The sequence below is a fragment of the Pagrus pagrus genome, assembly GCF_965226575.1.
Source record: "Pagrus pagrus genome assembly, chromosome: 10".
Taxonomy (NCBI): Eukaryota; Metazoa; Chordata; class Actinopteri; order Spariformes; family Sparidae; genus Pagrus; species Pagrus pagrus.
Genome location: NC_140194.1, coordinates 2714232 through 2735845, shown reverse-complemented (window position 1 = coordinate 2735845; position 21614 = coordinate 2714232). Strand labels below are relative to the sequence as shown.

Genomic DNA, 21614 nt, shown 5'->3' with positions numbered 1-21614 from the left:
CTGTGGAGAAACTGTTAGATTTTCAATCTCGATACCATAAGCTAGAACAAGGTCAAGGGTGTGGTCAAAACAGTGAGTTGGTTTATGTACACACTGAGAGAAGCCAATAGATTCTAATAATGAGATAAATGCAGTACTAAGGCTATCATTAACGACATCCACATGAATATTAAAATCACCTACAATAATTACTTTATCTGATTTGAGGACTAGACTTGATAAAAACTCAGAGAATTCAGATAAAAATTCTGAGTAAGGACCAGGTGCTCGATACACTACAACAAATAGAACTGGCTGTAAAGTTTTCCACGTTGGATGTGAAAGACTCAGAACAAGGCTTTCAAATGAGTTATGATTTAATTTAGGTTTAGGAATGATTGACAGACTTAAGTCATAAATAGCTGCAACACCACCTCCTCGGCCGGAGCCTCGAGGAATGTGAGTATTAATGTGACTGGGTGGAGTGGATTCATTCAGGCTGACATATTCTTCAGGATGCAGCCAAGTTTCAGTAAGACAGAATAAATCAATATTACAATCTGAAATTAAGTCATTTACTAGTACAGCTTTCGATGACAGGGATCTGATATTTAGGAGTCCGCATTTAATTCTCTTGTCTTGTTTTGAGATTGCAGAGTTGCTGTTAATTTTTATTAGATTTTCATGCACAACTCCTCTTCTGTGGACTTTTGATTTGATTAATTTAATTAATGTAGGTGGTCGGGGGGCAGACACAGTCTCAATGAAGTTTTGGGTGTGCAACTGATCTAATGGAAGCTCAGAGAAGCGTGTAAGACTGCAGCTCTGCCTCCTGGTCTCAACTCTGGGTTGTCAGGCTGGTTGTTGGCTAATGAAATGGGTTAAATTTCTAGAGATGAGAGCCGCTCCGTCCAAAGTGGGATGGATGCCGTCTCTCCTAATGAGACCAGGTTTTCCCCAGAAAGTCCGCCAATTATCAACAAAGCCCACATCGTTTGCTGGACACCACCTCGACAGCCAGCGGTTGAATGATGACATGCGGCTGAACATGTCATCACTGGTTAGGTTTGGCAGGGGCCCAGAGAAAACTACGGAGTCCGACATTGTTTTGGCGTAGTTACACACCGACTCAACATTAATCTTAGTGACTTCCGACTGGCGTCGCCGGCAGTCATTACCGCCGACATGTATTATGATCTTACTATATTTACGTTTAGCTTTAGCCAGCAGTTTCAAATTTGATTCGATGTCGCCCGCTCTGGCCCCTGGGATGCATTTCACTATGGTCGCTGGTGCCGCTAACTTCACGTTTCGTACTATGGAGCTGCCAATAACCAGAGTTTGTTTCTCAGCGGGTGTGTCGCTGAGTGGGGAAAATTTGTTTGAAACGTGAAGCGGCTGGTGGTGTAACGTGGGCTTTGGTTTGGTATTATGCTTCCTTCGTTCAGTCACCCAGCCGCCCTGCTGTCCCGGCTGCTCGGGAGTTGCCGAGGGACGGCTAGCTGAAGCTACGGTCGCTCGGTCCGCACTAGCTAAGTGGCTAGCTGCAGCAGTTACAGTCGGAGTTTCCATGCTGCGGAGCCGAGCCTCCAACTCACTGAGCCTCGCCTCCAACACTACAAATAAACTACACTTAATACATGTACCAGTATCACTAAGGGAGGCAGAGGTGTAACTGAACATCTGGCACACTGAGCAAGAGAAAAGAGGAGAGCGAGAGGGAGAGAGAGAAGCCATCGCTAGCTGATAGTGGCTAAGCTAGGACACGATAGATTAGCCAGCAGAGCTAAGAGAGCTACAAACAGCAGCAAGCCCGGCGACCAAGCTATAAACACAGAGTATTGTTGAATGCCTTAGTGGACCAGCAAGTGCCCGATCACAAGCGGGATCTCGGTCGCTGCAGAAAGGAATACAACAATAATCTGCTTGGACGAGCCGGAGCAGCACAGTTACGCTATCAGTCAGTAACACAACAACAGGAAATGACGCAATGACGCAACACGCTTACCGTAGTACGTAGCAGGATGATGAGAACCGAAGCGACTGATTAATCATCTAATACACTCATATTCCAAAGTGCCTAGTCGGTCACAAATAGCTCTCACTTTAATACAAAGGGTCACATTTAATAAGTGTTTCTATCATGTTGAGTCAATGTGAATAAATAATTTAGTCTAAATAGATTAAATTAATTCAGAGTTAAATAAACCTGGTGAGTTTATTTAATCATTAATATAAAGTTATGGGGAACTTCTACATAAACATAATGTTTGTTTCAACTGTTTATTATTCAAGTATTAAACTTAAAAGTAATTTTAAAAAGCATTTGATGTTTGTTGTTCTGTCTCCTGTAATAAGTTGCACATCTTGTTGTTTAGTTTCTACACATTGACTCAACATGACAGAAACACTTTGTGTTTAATGTCACATTTACATTAAACGTGTGTAGAATTAGATGGAAAATTTACATTTTATTAAAATACTGAAAGTCTCTGTTTCAGGCTGATAATATATTTATCCAGTATTTGTCTCTATTGTTTGTTTTATTGAAGCGTTTGAGGCAGCAAGAGAAAAATCAGCATCTGTGTCCAAAGAGTTTCAGTGTCAGAGAGTCAGCTTGGAGGAGGAGGAAGAGGAGGTACAGAGAGAGAGGATGAAGATACAGAGAGCAGAGAATCACACACATTAAATGTGCAGAAGAAGAGATGGACGCTGCTCTGGACTGCAGGACACTCAAACTATTTCTCTCCAAAACTCCCACAACCACTGACGGACCTCAGGTGAATATATGCCCTGAGTGGAACTTCCTGTCTGAGTAGAGCTCAGGTTTGTGTTAATATCAGGGTAAATATTATCAGCTGTACTGCTTTATAAAGGCAGACAACAGCAACTACAGAAACACTGAGGCTGAGATAAAGTGTCCAAAGTTCAAGCTACTGATCAAAGTTTTTAAATAAGTTGTTACACATCAGTTTTATACCTTTTAAAGGCAATAAAACAACAGTCAGCTGACGTCAGATACTGTCGTCTGTACTTTGGACACTCCAAAGGGCGTCTAAGCTAGGCTAGTTAGCTTTTAGCACGATGAGTGGTGATACTTTTTTCTCTGGTGGATTTAGTTACTGCCTTCTATGTGTGCAGTATGTGGTATAACAAACTCAATGACTCATGTTGAACATAACATGAATGTAAAAAAGTCAGCTGGTGGTTTTAACTGATGTTGGACCTGATTATTAGTCAGGTCATTTAGTCTGTGTAGGTCAGTGTACTCACCAGTGTTTGCAGAGATTCTGCTGGTTAGTTGAGAAAAACCTGACAGATTCAGTTGAATCTTTCTACAGAGAGAAACAGAGACTTGTCTGGACTGCAGCTCTGCTGTCACTCAGACAAACTTCCTCTTTTACTGCTGGAAATGTGACGTTGAAGCTTTTCTTCTCTCAGAGTTGCTCCTCCTCTCAGTGGAGCTCTGTAAGTGAGCTTTTATTGCCTCGTTGGGAAACACCTTGAAAAAGCTTTGGAAAAATCATTTTCTACAACTACTAGAACGTTTATGAAGAGTTTCCCTCAATAACCTCCTAATTACTGCTTATTGATAGTAAATAAGGAAGTTGTTGGACATGAATTATGATCTTAATTTGCTTTGTTCAGTATGAGCCTCAAGAGATAAGTCATTCCTCCTTAATAACATGTACAAATATGGTTTAATCTTATGTGACAAAACTCAAAACTATAAGTGTTAAAAGTGTCCAAATAACTCTGAATCAAGTCTTTCTAACTCCAATATGTCGTCATTGTTGAGTGACGTCTTGCTCTTATAGTTGAACCTGTGTGGGTTAATAAGTGTCAGAACACTGACACAACTACCACTGATAAATATGAGATATTAAGATCTGAGCACTTTTAAAATATATATTTGAGAAAGTTAAATGCATCATATTGTGGCTGTCGGTCAGAAAACATCTGTAGTTTTTTGGGCGTCATGTCATCAGATGAGATGATGGATTACATGATGTCCCTACGGGTTCAGAACATCAAAATGCACCAACAGTTACCTGAAACAAAGTTGTTGTGTTGAATTACAGGATTACACAACAACAGAGACATGAGTTTACTTCCTGTTGAATGTAAAATGTATATCTATAAAGTTGTACAGACAGATGTAGTGCAGTAAAAGGACAATATTTCCTACTCAGATGTCGTGGTGGGAAAATAAAAAGCCTCCAAAAACAGAAACCCTCAAGAAAAGCACGGTGACCTGATTTTTGTATGTAAGTAAAAGTACTTAGTTACTTCCTGAGCCCGTCAGCTTAAGTCAGTCTGAGAACAGCTGATGATGTTTTTAATCACATGATTTGGTCGTCATTAGAAACATCAGCTGTTGATATCAAAAACAAACTAAATAATGAATCAGACACAATAAAATGTTTTGTTGCTTTTTCTATTTTATTCATAAAGAAAAACAAAATCAAATTACTTTTTGTCTCATTCATAAATGTTTTGTCAGGATGCAGCTCTTCTTATATTTACAATGATCAGACAATAAAAAGGTTAAACTCAACACAAATGTTTCATATATCTGAGTACATTGTTTTCTGATGATTTAACAGTGTTGAAGGCAGGTAATGCAGTTATTAGAATAAATGAGACTACATTAGATAATATCAATCAATGTGGTAAAACTTGTGTGTTGTCACAAATATCAATGTGACACATCAAAGAAAAACATTTACTGTAAAAAGGACAAAAACACATTGATCACAACCTGAAAAAACAACAATGTATACATCATACATCACCAATAAATGTACATTTATTACATTAAATGATGTGAATCTTTCTGTAGAAAATCAAATGGTTGTTCTACTCAGTGTGATTGACAGGAGAGATGATCAGAGGGGCAGAGTTTTTACCACGATTATTAGTACATGGATTGAAGAATGGGTAGAGTTTCTGAGTGAAGCAGCAGCCAGTAAAGGAGTAGATAAGAGCTGCAGCATCAACGTCATAAAAGGAGACCAGACCCTCCTCATAATCCACAAACACCCCCACCTTCTCAGGCCGACACTTCAGAGAGAACAAGACTGGAGGGTCAGTAAGAGCTCCGTACACATTTTCATTCATCAAATATATCGTCCAGTAACCATTCTGAAGAGTCGGTGTGATGTCTCCCTTCCTGTTGATCAACTCTCTGGCCACTCCTAAAGTCCACTCAGTCTTCTCCTTAACTTGAACCTCATAATAAAATCTTCCTGAAGAGAAACTCTGCTTTGCTAAGACATAAACATATGAATTAAATCTCTCTGGGTTGTCTGGGAGATTCTTCCATACATCACCACAGTTTACTTGTTTTCCGTCATCAGACAGGATGAGTTTGGGATGTGCTGTATCAGGATCGAATGTCACATCCACTGCATACTGCTGGACCCTCTTCAGCTCGGCCTTCTTCATCTGTTTACTGAGCTTCTCCTCCAGCTGATTCACAGCTCTCCTCACAGTCCTGTCAAATGAAGGTGGACGGACGCTGAGTCCTGTCCAGTCCTTGGTGGGTGGAGCAGCGTTCAGTGATGGGAAGCTTTGGAGGAGGTGGAGGTGGTCTTCAGACTGTGAGAGCTGCTTCACCTCAGAGCTTCTCTTCTTCAGCTCAGAGATTTCCTGTTTCAGCTCTCTGATGAAGCCTTCAGCCTGTTTCTCTGTCTCTCTCTGCTTGTCTTTGATGGTGTCGATGAGCTCGGCCTGGCTTCTCTCAACAGACTCCTTCAGAGCGGTGAAGACCTGAACACCAGCTGCTATCTCTCTGTCTGCATCTTTCTTACTGAGCTCCACTGAGCGCTTCATCTCCTGAATCTTCAGTCGTCTCTTCTGGATCATCTGCTGAATTTCAGCGTCTGTCTTCCCCAGCTCGGCCTTCTTTCCTCCATATTCTTCTTTCAGAGGAACAACATCATGTGTCTTGTGGTCTAAAACAGTGCAGAGCATGCAGACACACATCTGGTCGGTCTTACAGAACAGCTCCAGCAGTTTATCGTGCTTCGTACACATCCTGTCTTCCAGGTTCTCCACAGGGTCGATCAGCTGATGTCTTTTCAGGCCTGACATTGTCAGATGAGGCTCCAGGTGAGTCTCACAGTAGGAGGCCAGACACACCAGGCAGGACTTCAGGGCCTTCAGTTTGGTTCCAGTGCAGACGTCACAGAGAACTTCCCCTGACATGTTTACAGTCTGAAGACAGAAAAAAACAAAAAAACATTTAGAATATTTAATTGGATGAAACTGAACAATGATTGGTGGAATATTCAGAGAATCATCATGAATTCAGTTGTTTTATTGGCAGCAGGAGGACAGTTAGCTACCAGCCCTCGTGCTTCAGTGTCGACTTTGATGCCATCAGAAAACCATCATTAAAATATTTGACTTAATTTGCCTCATGTAGCATTGTTGATGAAGATTATTGATTTCTCATGTGTAATTAACTGATGTGCTTTCATATTTTAAAGAAAATGTTCTTGAACAGAGTCGATGTAATGTGACCCAGTGACTCAAACATCGGAATCTAAATGTATTATTACACTGGCAGGTCTCTTCACTGATTTGAGACTAGGGCTTTGACATTTGCCCAAAAAATCATATTCGAACTTCGTTTGTTTATTAATATTAATATTCGAATATATTCGAATATTTATTGATAATATTTTGATCATTAAATGCCTCCAGTAAGACCTATATTAGTATCAAAAGAAAGTCGTTTTTCTGTTGTTCTATGTTCTGTCCACCAGAGGGCAGTGTATCAATCAATAGACAGAAAAGTGTTGACAGGTGGGCTCTCAAGTTGCTGGTCGTGGAGTGGTCGATAAGTTTAGTCTTATATATTTTACAAATAACTTTGTCCTTTCTCATTATTTTTCCTTGTTTCAGGAAACCAAAGAAGCGCCACACATAACTCCTTAAATTTTCCGGCGTGTATAGTTCTCCTTCCGCACTCGCAGCCTTTTGCTCCGCCATTGTTTTTCTGTGAAAGAGTGTAAACAGGCGTCAGGCGCTAACGACGTGATAACGTACAGAAGCCCCAGGTGATCAATGCTCATGAGCTCGCGTTTCACAAAACAGGCTGAAAAAAGCCTCGAATCTGGATTGAAAACTAAGTTTTCAGGCAAACACATTTACCAAAAATAATGCTTATTATAGGTTCGAATATTTAGAAGCTGCCCGATATTCGTTCGAATATCTTTTTTTTTTTAATATTCGAATTATATTCGAATACCGAAGTTCGATGTCAAAGCCCTATTTGAGACCATTTTAATGTTTAACTTAACACATTTATTATGATTTCCTGTGAACGCAAAAATAGTTCATTTTAATCACATGTACAATTTTCCATCCCCTCCCCTTACATTTAATGTAAAGTTTTTCTGTCATCTTGAGTTGATGTGATTAAATAATTTAGTCTGATTAAATTAAATGAATGCAGAGTTACATAAACCTGATGTGTTTCTTTAATTGTTAATAAAAAGTTATGGGGAACTTCTACATAAACATTATAGGTGTTTCAAGTGGTTAATGATTCAAGTATTATACATAACTAATTTTTAAAAACATGTAATATTTGTTCTGTCTTCTGTAATAAGTTGCACACCTCGTTATTTAGTTTCTACACATTGACTCAACATGACAGAAACACTTTGTGTTTAATGTCACATTTACATTGAGTGTATGTAGAATTAGATGGAAAATTTATTATTTATTTGTTTATTATTTATGTCTTATTAAAATACTGAAAGTCACAGTTTCAGGCTGATATATTTATCCAGTATTTGTCTCTATTGTTTGTTTTATTGAAGCGTTTGAGGCAGAAAGAGAAAAATCAGCATCTGTGTCCAAAGAGCTTTAGTGTCAGAGAGTCAGCTTGGAGGAGGAGAAGGAAGAGGAGGTACAGAGAGAGAGGATGAAGATACAGAGAGCAGAGAATCACACACATTAAATGTGCAGAAGAAGAGATGGAAGCTCCTGGACTGCAGGACACTCAAACTGTTTCTCTCCAAAACTCCCACGACCACTGACGGACCTCAGGTGAAAATATGCCCTGAGTGGAACTTCCTGTCTGAGTAGAGCTCAGGTTTGCGTTAATATCAGGGTAAATATTATCAGCTGTACTGCTTTATAAAGGCAGACAACAGCAACTACAGAAACACTGAGGCTGAGATAAAGTGTCCAAAGTTCAAGCTACTTATCAAAGTTTTTAAATAAGTTGTCACACATCAGTTTTATACCTTTAAAGGCAATTAAATAAGAGTCAGCTGAAGTCAGATACTGTCGTCTGTACTTTGGATTCTCCAAAGGGCGTCTAAGCTAGGCTAGTTAGCTTTTAGCACGACAAGCGGTGATACTTTTTTCTCTGGTGGATTGAGTTAGTGTCTTCTATGTGTGCAGTATTTGGTATAACAAACTCAATGACTAACATGTTGAACATAACATTTACATGAATGTAAAAAAAAAAGTCAGATTGTGGTTTTAACTGATGTTGGACCTGATTATTAGTCAGGTCATTTAGTCTGTGTAGGTCAGTGTACTCACCAGTGTTTGCAGAGATTCTGCTGGTTAGTTGAGAAAAACCTGATGGATTCAGTTGAATCTTTCTTCAGAGAGAAACAGAGACTCGTCTGGACTGCAGCTCTGCTGTCACTCAGACAAACTTCCTCTTTTACTGCTGGAAATGTGACGTTGAAGCTTTTCTTGTCTCAGAGTTGCTCCTCCTCTCAGTGGAGCTCTGTAAGTGAGCTTTTATTGCCTCGTTGGGAAACACCTTGAAAAAGCTTTAGAACAATATGAGTCTTTACTTTTTCTTATTCTTTCAGTATCACTTGATATCAGGCGACACATATTAACCACTAACTAGTTGCTTATTCGCTGCATATTGTCTCTTTATTAGTCATTATAAAGCACTTATTAATTCCTTATTCTGCGTGATCATTTTCTACAACTACTAGAACGTTTATGAAGAGTTTCCCTCAATAACCTCCTAATTACTGCTTATTGATAGTAAATAAGGAAGTTGTTGGACATGAATTACGATCTTAATTTGCTTTGTTCAGTATGAGCCTCAAGAGAAAAGTCATTCGTCCTTAATAACATGTATAAATATGGTTTAATCTTATGTGACAAAACTCAAAACTACAAGTGTTAAAAGTGTCCAAATAACTCTGAATCAAGTCTTTCTAACTCCAATATGTTCCTCATTGTTAAGTGAGGTCTTGCTCTTATAGTTGAACCTGTGTGGGTTAATAAGTGTCAAAACACTGACACAACTACCACTGAGAAATATGAGATGTTAAAAAAACTAAAGTCTGACGGTAGTTCGATCATAATGTTTTCAAACATCAGCAAACTGTATTAGTTTTCACTCCTTCAGGTCGAGATAAGTACAACAGCAATAATCTGGTTCAAAGTAAAAGTACTGATGCTTCTGTTGTAGCTGTTTCAGGAGGCCTGAGATCTGAGCACTTTTAAAATATATATATTCCATCCATCCATTTTCTTCCGCTTATCCGGGGCCGGATCGCAGTGGCAGCTGTCTGAGCAGGGACACCCAGACTTCCCTCTCCCCGGACACTTCCTCCAGCTTCTCCAGGAGGATCCCAAGGAGTTCCCAGGCCAGCCGTGTGACATAGTCACTCCAGCGTGTCCTGGGTCTTCCTCAGGGTCTCCTCCCCCTGGTGGGGCATGCCTGGAACACCTCCCGAGAGAGGCGTCCAGGGGGCATCCGATACAGATGCCCGAGCCACCTCAGCTGGCTCCTCTCGATGTGGAGGAGCAGCGGCTCTACTCCGAGCTCCTCCCGTGTGGCGGAGCTCCTCAACCTATCTCTAAGGGAGCGCCCCGCCACCCTGCGAAGGAAACTCATTTCGGCCGCTTGTATCCAGGATCTTATTCTTTCGGTCACGACCCAAAGTTCGTGACCATAGGTGAGGGTAGGAACGTAGCTTGACTGGTAAATCGTAGATTGACCGGTAAACTCTTCACCACGACAGACCGATACAACGACCGCATTACTGCGGCCGCCGCACCGATCCGCCTGTCAATCTCACGCTCCATCCGTCCCTCACTCGTGAACAAGACCCCAAGATACTTGAACTCCTCCACTTGAGGCAGGAACTCTCCCCCAACCCGGAGGGAGCAAGCCACCTTTTTCCGTTCGAGAACCATGGCCTCGGATTTGGAGGTGCTGATTCTCATCCCAGCTGCTTCACACTCGGCTGCAAACCGCCCCAGGACATGCTGGAGGTCCTGGCTCGAAGGAGCCAACAAGACAACATCGTCCGCAAAAAGCAGGGATGAAATCCTGTGGTTCCCGAACCAGATCCCCTCCGGCCCATGACTGCGCCTAGAAATTCTGTCCATAAAAATAATGAACAGAACCGGTGACAAAGGGCAGCCCTGCCGGAGTCCAACATGCACTGGAAACAGGTCTGACTTACTGCCGGCAATGCGAACCAGACTCCTGCTCCGGTCGTACAGGGACCGTACAGCCCTTAGCAGAGGGCCCCCGACCCCGTACTCCCAAAGCACCTCCCACAGAATGCCACGAGGGACACGGTCGAATGCCTTCTCCAAGTCCACAAAACACATGTGCACTGGTTGGGCAAACTCCCATGAACCCTCGAGCACCCTGCGGAGGGTATAGAGCTGGTCTGGTGTTCCACGGCCAGGACGAAAACCGCATTGTTCCTCCTGAATCCGATGTTCGGCTATCGGCCAAATTCTCCTCTCCAGTACCCTGGAATAGACTTTACCAGGGAGGCTGAGGAGTGTGATCCCCCGATAGTTGGAACACACCCTCCGGTCCCCCTTTTTGAATAGAGGGACCACCACCTCGGGTCTGCCAGTCCAGAGGCACTGTCCCTGACTGCCACGCGATGTTGCAGAGACGTGTCAGCCAAGACAGCCCCACAACATCCAGAGACTTGAGGTACTCAGGGTGGATCTCATCCACCACCGGTGCTTTGCCACTGGGCAGCTTCCGAACTACCTCAGTGACTTCAGCTTGGGTGATGCATGAATCAACCTCCGAGTCCCCAGCCTCTGCTTCCTCTCTGGAAGGCATGTCAGTGGGATTGAGGAGATCCTCGAAGTATTCCTTCCACCGCCCGACGATATCCCCAGTCGAGGTCAACAGCTCCCCACCTCCACCGTAAACAGTGTTGGTGGAGGGCTGCTTCCCCTTCCTGAGGCGCCGGATGGTTTGCCAGAATTTCCTCGAGGCCGACCGGTAGTCCTCCTCCATGGCCTCCCCGAACCTTTCCCAGACCCGAACCTTTGCTTCCGAGACCGCCCACGCTGCAGCAGGCTTGGCCTGCCTGTACCCATCAGCTGCCTCAGGAGTCCCCCAAGCCAACCAGGCTCTATAGGACTCCTCCTTCAGCTTGACAGCATCCCTTACTTTCGGTGTCCACCACCGAGTTATGGGATTTCCACCACGACAGGCACCGGAGACCTTACGGCCACAGCTTCGAACGGCCGCGTCAACAATGAAAGCGGAGAACAAAGTCCATTCGGACTCAATGTCCCCAGCCTCCCTCGGGATCTGGTCAAAGCTCTCCCGGAGGTGGGAGTTGAAGACCTCCCCGACAGAGGGTTCCACCAGACGTTCCCAGCATACCCTCATAATACGTTTAGGTCTGCCAAGTCTGTCCAGCTTCCTCCCCTGCCAGCGAATCCAACTCACCACCAGGTGGTGATCAGTTGACAGCTCAGCCCCTCTCTTCACTGAGTGTCCAAGACATACGGCCTGATGTCAGATGACACGACCACAAAGTCGATCATTGACCTCTAGCCTAGGGTGTCCTGGTGTCACGTGCACTGATGGACACCTTTATGCTTGAACATGGTGTTCGTTATGGACAAACTGTGACTAGCACAGAAGTCCAACAACAGAACACCGCTCGGGTTCAGATTGGGGAGAACGTTCCTCCCAATCACACCCCTCCAGGTAACACTGTCGCCGCCCACGTGAGCATTGAAGTCCCCCAGTAGAACGATGGAGTCCCCAGTTGGAGCACTCTCCAGTACTCCTCCCAGGGACTCCAAGAAGGCTTGGTACTCTGCACTGCTGTTTGGCCCGTAGGCCGAAATGACAGTGAGAGACCTATCCCCGACCTGAAGGCGCAGGGAATCGACCCTCTCGTTCACCGGGGAAAACTCCAACACATGGCGGCTGAGCTGGGGAGCTATGAGCAAGCCCACACCAGCTCGCCGCCTCTCACCGTGGGCAACTCCAGAGTAGAAGAGAGTCCAGCCCCTCTCAAGGAGTTGGGTTCCAGAGCCCAGACTGTGCGTGGAGGCAAGCCCAACTATCTCTAGTCGGTAGCGCTCAACCTCCCGCACTAGCTCAGGCTCTTTCCCCCCCAGCGAGGTGACATTCCATGTCCCCATGGCTAGAGTCACCGTCCGGGGATTGGGTCGCCAGGGCACCCGCCCAGGACAGCCACCCAAATCCCACCGCACCTGCCCCTTCTGGACCCTCCTGCGGGTGGTGGGCGTACTGGAGGGCGGGCCCACATCGCTCTTTCGGCTGTGCCCGGCCGGGGCCCGTGGGCAAAGACCCGGCCACCAGGCGCTCGCCTGCAAGCCCCAGCCCTGGGCCTGGCTCCAGGGTGGGGCGCCGGTGACGCCATTCTGGGCGACGTGAACTTCCTCGATGTAGTCTCTATCATAAGGGGCTTTAGAACTGCTCTTAGTCTGACCTGTCACCTGGGACCTGTTTGCCTTGGGTGACCCTACCAGGGGCATTAAGCCCCGGACAACATAGCTCCTAGGATCATTCAGGTGCTCAAACCCCTCCACCACGGTAAGGTGTTGGTCTCAAATATATATTTGAGAAAGTTAAATGCATCATATTGTGGCTGTCGGTCAGAAAACATCTGTAGTTTTCTTGATGAGATGATGGATCACATGAAGTCCCTCTACGGGTTCAGAACGTCAAAATGCACCAACAGTTACCTGAAACAAAGTTATTTCTAATTACAAGATTACACAACAACAGAGACATGAGTTTATTTCCTGTTGAATGTAAAATGTATATCTATAAAGTCGTACAGACAGATGTAGTGCAGTAAAAGGACAATATTTCCTCCTCAGATTTGGTGGAAAAATAAAAAAACCCAAAAACAGAACTCCTCAAGAAAAGCACGGTGACCTGATTTTGTATGTAAGTAAAAGTACTTACATACTCAGTTACAGCACTTGCAGTACTTACAGCTCATCAGCTCAAGTCAGTCTGAGAACAGCTGATGGTGTTTTTAATCACATGATTTGGTCGTCATTAGAAACATCAGCTGTTGATATCAATAACAAACTAAATAATGAATCAGACACAATAAAATGTTTTGTTGCTTTTTCTATTTTATTCATAAAGAAAAACAAAATCAAATTACTTTTTGCTCATTTATACGTTTTTGTCAGGATGCAGCTCTTCTTATATTTACAATGATCAGACAATAAAAAGGTTAAACAACACACAAATGTTTCATATATCTGAGTACATTGTTTTCTGATGATTTAACAGTGTTGAAGGCAGGTAAGGCACCTATTAGAATAAATGAGGCTACATTAGATAATATCAATCAATGTGGTAAAACTGGTGAGTTGTCACAAATATCAGTGACACATCAAAGAAAAACATTTACTGTAAAAAGGATAAAAACACATTGATCAGATTCTGAAAAAACAACAATGTATACATCATACATCACCAAAGTCAACAATGTACATTTATTATGTTAAATGATGTGAATCTTTTTGTAGAAAATCAAATGTTTGTTCTACTCAGTGTGATTGACAGGAGAGATGATCAGAGGGGCAGAGTTTTCACCACCATCATTAACACATGGACTGAACAGTGGGTAGAGTTTCTGAGTGAAGCAGCAGCCAGTAAAGGAGTAGATAAGAGCTGCAGCATCAACGTCATAAAAGGAGACCAGACCCTCCTCATAATCCACAAACACCCCCACCTTCTCAGGCTGACACTTCAGAGAGAGACAGACTGAAGGGCCAGCACGAGCTTCATACTCATTTTTATTCTTCAAACATATCATCCAGTAACCTTTCTGAGGAGCCAGTCTGATTCTTCCCTTCCTGTTGATCGACTCTCTGGCCACTCCTAAATCCCACTCAGTCTTCCCTTTAACTTGAATCTCATAATAAAATCTTCCTGAAGAGAAACTCTGCTTTGCTAAGACACAGTGACCAGTATCAAATCTCTCTGGGTTGTCTGGAAGTTTCTTCTTTACATCACCAAGTTTAACTTGTTTTCCATCATCAGACAGGATGACTTTGGGGTGTGCTGTATCAGGATCGAGTGTCACATCCACTGCATACTGCTTGACCCTCTTCAGCTCGGCCTTCTTCATCTGTTTACTGAGCGTCTCCTCCAGCTGATTCACAGCTCTCACCACAGTCCCCTCATATGAAGGTGGACAGATGCTGACTCCTGTCCAGTCCTTGGTGGGTGGAGCAGCGTTCAGTGATGGGAAGCTTTGGAGGAGGTGGAGGTGGTCTTCAGACTGTGAGAGCTGCTCCACCTCAGAGCTTCTCTTCTCCAGCTCAGAGATTTCCTGTTCCAGCTCTTTGATGAAGCCTTCAGCCTGTTTCTCTGTCTCTCTCTGCTTCTCTTTGATGGTGTCGATGAGCTCGGCCTGGCTTCTCTCAACAGACTTCTTCAGAGCGGTGAAGACCTGAACACCAGCTGCTATCTCTCTGTCTGCATCTTTCTTACTGAGCTCCACTGAGCGCTTCATCTCCTGAAGCTTCAGTCTACTCTTCTGGATCATCTGCTGAATTTCAGCGTCTGTCTTCCCCAGCTCGGCCTTCTTTCCTTCATATTCTTCTTCCAGAGGAACAACATCATGTGTCTTGTGGTCTGAATAGGTGCAGAGCATGCAGACACACATCTGGTCGGTCTTACAGAACAGCTCCAGCAGTTTATCGTGCTTCGTACACATCCTGCCTTCCAGGTTCTCCACAGGGTCGATCAGCTGATGTCTTTTCAGGCCTGACATTGTCAGATGAGGCTCCAGGTGAGTCTCACAGTAGGAGGCCAGACACACCAGGCAGGACTTCAGGGCCTTCAGTTTGGTTCCAGTGCAGACGTCACAGGGAACTTCTCCTGGTTTGGAAACTTGTTGCTCTGAGCTGCTGCTGCTGGCTTTCTGTTGAGCTGACTGTCTGAACTGAGCAGCCATCTCAGAGATGAACGTGTTGACCTGCAGTTCAGGTCTGGTGTTGAAAACCTTTTTACAGTTGGGACACTGACACTTTTCATTTTTATCCCAGTGTTTAGTGATGCAGGTTTTACAGAAGTTGTGTCCACATGATGTGGCGACTGGATCAGTGAACACATCCAGACAGATGGAGCACAGAAACTGATCTTCAGTCAGCAGACAGCTGGCAGCAGACATGTTTACAGTCTGAGGACAAACAAAAAAAACATTTAGAATAGTTAATTGGATGAAACTAAACAATGATTGGTTTAATATTCAGAGAATCATCATGAATTCAGTTGTTTTATTGGCAACAGGAGGACAGTTTGCTTCGAAGGTCGGGCTTCAGTGTCGAATTTGAGACCATCAAAAAACCACCATTAAAACATTTGACTTAATTGGCCTCATGTAGCATTATTGATGAAAATTATTAATTTCTCACGTGTAATTAACTGATGTGGTCTCATATTTTAAAGAAAATGTCCTTTAACAGTGTCGATGTAATGTGACCCAGTGACTCAAACATCACAATCTAAATGTATTATTACACTGGCAGGTCTCTTCACTGATTTGAGACCATTTTAATATTTAACTTAACACATTTATCATTTCCTGTGAATGAAAAAAATAGTTTGATGAATTTAAGTATTTTAAATACATGTACAATTTTCCATCACATCCGTCACATTTAATGCAAAGTTTTCATGTTGAGTCGATGTGATTAAATAATTTAGTCTGATTAAATTAAATGAATGCAGAGTTACATAAACCTCATGTGTTTCTTTAATTATTAATGTAAAGTTATGTGGAACTTCTACATAAACATTTTGTGTGTTTCAACTGGTTAATGATTCAAGTTTTATACATAACATTAAAAACATTAAACATTAAAAAACATGTAATATTTGTTGTTCTGTCTCCTGTAATAAGGTGCACACCTCGTTATTTCATTTTCCACATTGAAACTCTGCATTTAATGTGACATTTACATTGAACGTGTGTAGAATTAGATGAAACATTTACATGTAATTAATATAATGAAAGTCACAGTTTCAGGCTGATAATATATTTTGCCAGTATTTGTCTTTATTATTTCTGTTATTGAAGTTGAATAAATAAAGAGCTTTAGTGTCAGAGAGTCCGCTTGGAGGAGGAGGAGGAGGAGGAGGTGCAGAGAGAGAGGATGAAGATACAGAGAGCAGAGAATCACACGCATTAAATGTGAAGAAGAAAAGATGGAAGCTGCAGGAAACTGAAGCTGTTTCTCTCTACAACCCTCAGCCGCTGATGGGTGGCAGTTAAAGTGGCGACGCCCTGAGTGAAACTTCCTGTCTGAGTAGAGCTCAGGTTCTGTGTTAATACCAGAAACAGGTCAGAGAAAGACGGTAAATCAGTTTAAACTAAAACCAGCTGTGACTGGATTCTGTGTAACTTTAACTAGCTGGAGTTCAGTCACTGTGGTTTGGTTTTAATCTGCTCTGTACTTCCTGTGAACAGTGTAAACATGTCAGATTCTGGTTTTAACTCAGTCTTGAAGAAATATTCAGTCAGGTCTGTGTAGGTCAGTGTACTCACCAGTGTTTGCAGAGATTCTGCTGGTTAGTTGAGAAAAACCTGATGGATTCAGCTGAAAACAGAGAGACTCGTCTGGACTGCAGCTCTGCTGTCGCTCTGACAAACTTTCACTTTCATTTCAGGAAATGTGACGCAGTTTTTTCTCCTCGTTGCTCCTCCTCTCAGTGGAGCTCTGTCAGTTTAAGTGACTCATTGTGAAACTTGTTGACAAAGTTTAGACAAGTTTTTACTTTTTTGTTTCTTGGTCTTTTCTCAGCAGTGGAAGTTTACAGCAGCCAAAAGAAGATACAGTTACAAATAAAGCACATAAGAAAAGAAGTCAGTGGAAGATATTCAAGAACAAACTGTATCTTTAGATCAACAGGCCACAACGCTCCCTCTACAATCCCACCAACACTCCAGTGTTCAGCTCACTGTTGAGTCTGTCATTTCACTTTTCTGCTGCTTTACAAACTGTTCAGCATCTTTTCTTTGTCAGACTTTTGTTGTGTGATTTCTAACCTGTCACATTACAGGGAGGAAATACAGAAAGTGGGCTTCACTGTGATTTTAAAATACTTTCAAAGCTGCCTTAAAGGTCCAGTGTGTAGGATTTAGGAGGATCTATCAGCAGAAATGAAACATAATATTAATAATTGTGTTTTCATTAGAGTATAATCACCTGAAACTAAGAATCGTTGTGTTTTTGTTCCTTTAGAAAGAGACTTTTATATCCACGGAGGGAGCAGCTCCTCTTCCACAGAATCTGTCAGGTTTCTACGGTAGCCCAGAACGGACAAACCAAACACTTTAGCAACTGCACTAGGAGAGGGTGAGGCGAGGGGTGTGTAGGCTGCAGTTTGTTAAAATCTCCACCAGAGGGCGACCTCAGCTGTCATTTAATCTCTACTAACATTTGTGTTGTGTTCATTTCACCTTCTCAAACATAACAACAGCTTTACATTACATTAAATGACCTCACACACTTTGCATTATCTGACATTAGATGACTCGACATAACACTCAGTACATCTTCTGTTCAGGCTCATTCTCTCTCCCTGACTCACACATCATGCAGGTGTTTGGTTTCTAAAACAGATGAATTAGAGAAGAGTCGACCACCTGCTGCAGGTTTTGTTCTTCTTATAAGAAGCTGTTATGTGTTTGAGTCACTGACTGGTTGAGGTTGATGTCATCAGACAGGATGGTACGCAGCAGGAGACAAGTGGATGTCTCGTCTGTAATGTCGACTTTTTTCATTTGATCCTTCTTTTGAAATATCGAGTACATTTGTCCCCTGGTTTCCTCTGAGACGTCATGTTACATTATATAGGATCCAGAAACAGAGATTTAGTTCCACTGAGATATTTAACAGAGGGAGAGGAACGTCCTCAAGATCCTTGTTGTTGTCCTTTTGTTGTGGTGGTGGCTCCACTAGAGGGCGTCCTCAGATCACTGGTTTAGTTCATATCAGCTGTTCAAACCTTCAATAACATGACATCATCTCACACTACCAGCTGTCTCAGGTGTGATGGAGGATTGGAGCTCCTCAGCTCAAGTCAGTCTGAGAACAGCTGATGGTGTTTTTAATCACATGATTTGGTCGTCATTAGAAACATCAGCTGTTGATATCAATAACAAACTCAATAATGAATCAGACACAATAAAATGTTTTGTTGCTTTTTCTATTTTATTCATAAAGAAAAACAAAATCAAATTACTTTTTGCTCATTTATAACTTTTTTTGTCAGGATGCAGCTCTTATATTTACAATGATCAGACAATAAAAAGGTTAAACTCACTTGAAGGCAGGTAACAGTTATTAGAATAAATGAGACTACATTAGATAATATGAATTAGTGCTGGTGTATTGTTGTAGTAAATATTAATGTGACACATCAAAGAAAAACATTTACTGTAAAAATGATACACATTAATCAGATTCTGAAAAAAAAAAAAATGTACACACCGTACATCAACCATGAATATACAATTATTACATTAAATGATGTGAATCTTTCTGTAGAAAATCAAATGTTTGTTCTACTCCGTGTGATTGACAGGAGAGATGATCAGAGGGGCAGAGTTTTTACCACCATGATTAAGACATGGATTGAAGAGTGGGTAGAGTTTCTGAGTGAAGCAGCAGCCAGTAAAGGAGTAGATAAGAGCTGCAGCATCAACGTCATAAAAGGAGACCAGACCCTCCTCATAATCCACAAACACCCCCACCTTCTCAGGCCGACACTTCAGAGAGAGACGGACTGAAGGGCGAGCAAGAGCTTTGTACTCATTTTTATTCCTCAAACATATCGTCCAGTAACCATTCTGAGGAGTTAGTTTGATTATTCCCTTCCTGTTGATTGACTCTCTGGCCACTCCTAAAGTCCACCCAGTCTTCCCTTTAACCTGAACCTCATAATAAAATCTTCCTGAAGTGAAACTCTGCATTGCTAAGACATCAACAGAAGGATAAAATCTCTCTGGGTTGTCTGGGAGATTCTTCTTTACGTCACCATGTTTAACTTGTTTTCCATCATCAGACAGGATGAGATCAGGATGTGCTGTATCAGGATCGAGTGTCACATCCACTGCATACTGCTGGACCATCTTCAGCTCAGCCTCAAGCAGCTTCTTCATCTGTTTACTGAGCGTCTCCTCCAGCTGATTCACAGCTCTCACCACAGTCCCCTCATATGAAGGTGGACGGACGCTGACTCCTGTCCAGTCCTTGGTGGGTGGAGCAGTGTTCAGTGATGTGAAGCTTTGGAAGAAGTCAAACAGGTCCTCTTTAGACTGTGAGAGCTGCTCCACCTCAGAACTTCTCTTCTTCAGCTCAGAGATTTCCTGTTCCAGCTCTTTGATGAAGCCTTCAGCCTGTTTCTCTGTCTCTCTCTGCTTCTCTTTGATGGTGTCGATGAGCTCGGCCTGGCTTCTCTCAACAGACTCCTTCAGAGCGGTGAAGACCTGAACACCAGCTGCTATCTCTCTGTCTGCACCTTTCTCACTGAGCTCCACTGAGCGCTTCATCTCCTGAATCTTCAGTCGTCTCTTCTGGATCATCTGCTGAATTTCAGCGTCTCTCTTCCCCAGCTCGGCCTTCTTTCCTTCATATTCTTCTTTCAGAGGAACAACATCATGTGTCTTGTGGTCTGAAATACTGCAGAGCATGCAGACACACATCTGGTCGGTCTTACAGAACAGCTCCAGCAGTTTATCGTGCTTCGTACACATCCTGTCTTCCAGGTTCTCCACAGGGTCGATCAGCTGATGTCTTTTCAGGCCTGACTTTGTCAGATGAGGCTCCAGGTGAGTCTCACAGTAGGAGGCCAGACACACCAGGCAGGACTTCAGGGCCTTCAGTTTGGTTCCAGTGCAGTCGTCACAGGGAACTTCTCCTGGTTTGGAAACTTGTTGCTCTGAGCTGCTGCTGCTGGCTTTCTGTTGAGCTGACTGTCTGAACTGAGCAGCCATCTCAGAGATGAACGTGTTGACCTGCAGCTCAGGTCTGGTGTTGAAAATCTGTTTACAGTTGGGACACTGACACTTGTCATTTTTATCCCAGTGTTGAGTGATGCAGGTTTTACAGAAGTTGTGTCCACATGATGTGGCGACTGGATCAGTGAACACATCCAGACAGATGGAGCACAGAAACTGATCTTCAGTCAGCAGAAAGCTGGCAGCAGACATGTTTACAGTCTGAGGATGAAAAGAAAACAAAAAACAGCTTTAATACATTTATTTTGAATATTTAATGAGTTAAAATTGAACAATGGTTGGTGGATTATGAGGAGAATCATCATGAATCCTCTTGTATTATTGGCAGCAGGAGGACAGTTAGCTCCCAGTTGCACAAGTTTATTGATTTGTAATGTGTAATAAACTGATTTGATTTAATTTTAAACAAAATGTTCAAAGTTTTCTTTAACAGGGTCTATGTAATGTGACCCAGTGACTCCAAATCAAAGCCAAAATCAGAATCAGAATCAGAAATGCTTTATTGATCCCTGAGGAGGAAAATGTGTACGTTACAGTCGCTCCTTCTAGAATAAAAAATATCACACTGTAGATATAAACAAGATTTAAATAGAGAAAGATAATATGACACGAGTAACGGAAGGATAAAACTTATAAAGTATTAAAAATACATTTTAGAATTAAATATTAAAAGTACTAAAATATAGAAATAAAGATGTTATTACACTGGACAAGTGAGACAAGTCTCGTCACTGATTTTAATATCAAACTTAACACATTTATTATGATTTCCTGTGCACGTTAATAAAAACTTTACCTAAAACAGTGAATTAAAGTGTTTTAATTACATGTACATTTTTGTTACATAAGTTTAATACAAAGGGTCACATTTAATACGTTTTCCTATCATGTTGAGTCAATGTGAATAAATAATTTAGTCTGAAAAAATTAAATTAATGCGGAGTTAAATAAACCTGATGCGTTTATTTAATTATTAATATAAAGTTTTGGGGAACTTCTACATAAACATAATGTTTGTTTCAACTGTTTATTATTCAAGTATTATATTTAAAAGTAAGTTAAAAAAGCATTTGATATTTGTTGTTCTGTCTCCTGTAATAAGTTGCACATCTTGTTATTTAGTTTCTACACATTGACTAAACATGACAGAAACACTTTGTGTTTAATGTGACATTTACATTGAATGTATGTAGAATTAGGTAGAAAATTTACATTTTACGAAAAAAGAATCACACACATTGAATGTGAAGAAGAAAAGATGGAAACTGAAGCTGTTTCTCTCTACAACCCTCAGCCACTGATGGGTGGCAGTTAAAGTGGCGATGCCCTGAGTGA

General features: G+C 42.3%; 3 protein-coding genes across 6 annotated transcripts in view; 1 reads left to right on the top strand and 2 right to left on the bottom strand.

Moving 5' to 3' along the window:
• Positions 1–21614, top strand: part of ptprz1a (protein tyrosine phosphatase receptor type Z1a) — a 143552-nt gene that overhangs the window by 22300 nt on the left and 99638 nt on the right. The gene's annotated exons all lie outside the window — the stretch shown is intronic.
• On the bottom strand, positions 3715–6372 carry LOC311264489 (zinc finger protein RFP-like). Its single transcript, XM_084365384.1, has one exon. The coding sequence runs from the start codon at positions 6187–6189 to the stop codon at positions 4840–4842; it is 1350 nt and encodes a 449-aa protein (XP_084221510.1). The 5' UTR covers positions 6190–6372; the 3' UTR covers positions 3715–4839.
• Positions 12954–20471, bottom strand: LOC311263844 (uncharacterized protein; the record flags this gene model as incomplete). Its single annotated transcript, XM_084364180.1, has 2 exons — positions 12954–15486; positions 18829–20471. The coding sequence occupies 2 exons, from the start codon at positions 20469–20471 to the stop codon at positions 13791–13793; spliced, it is 3339 nt and encodes a 1112-aa protein (XP_084220306.1). The 3' UTR covers positions 12954–13790.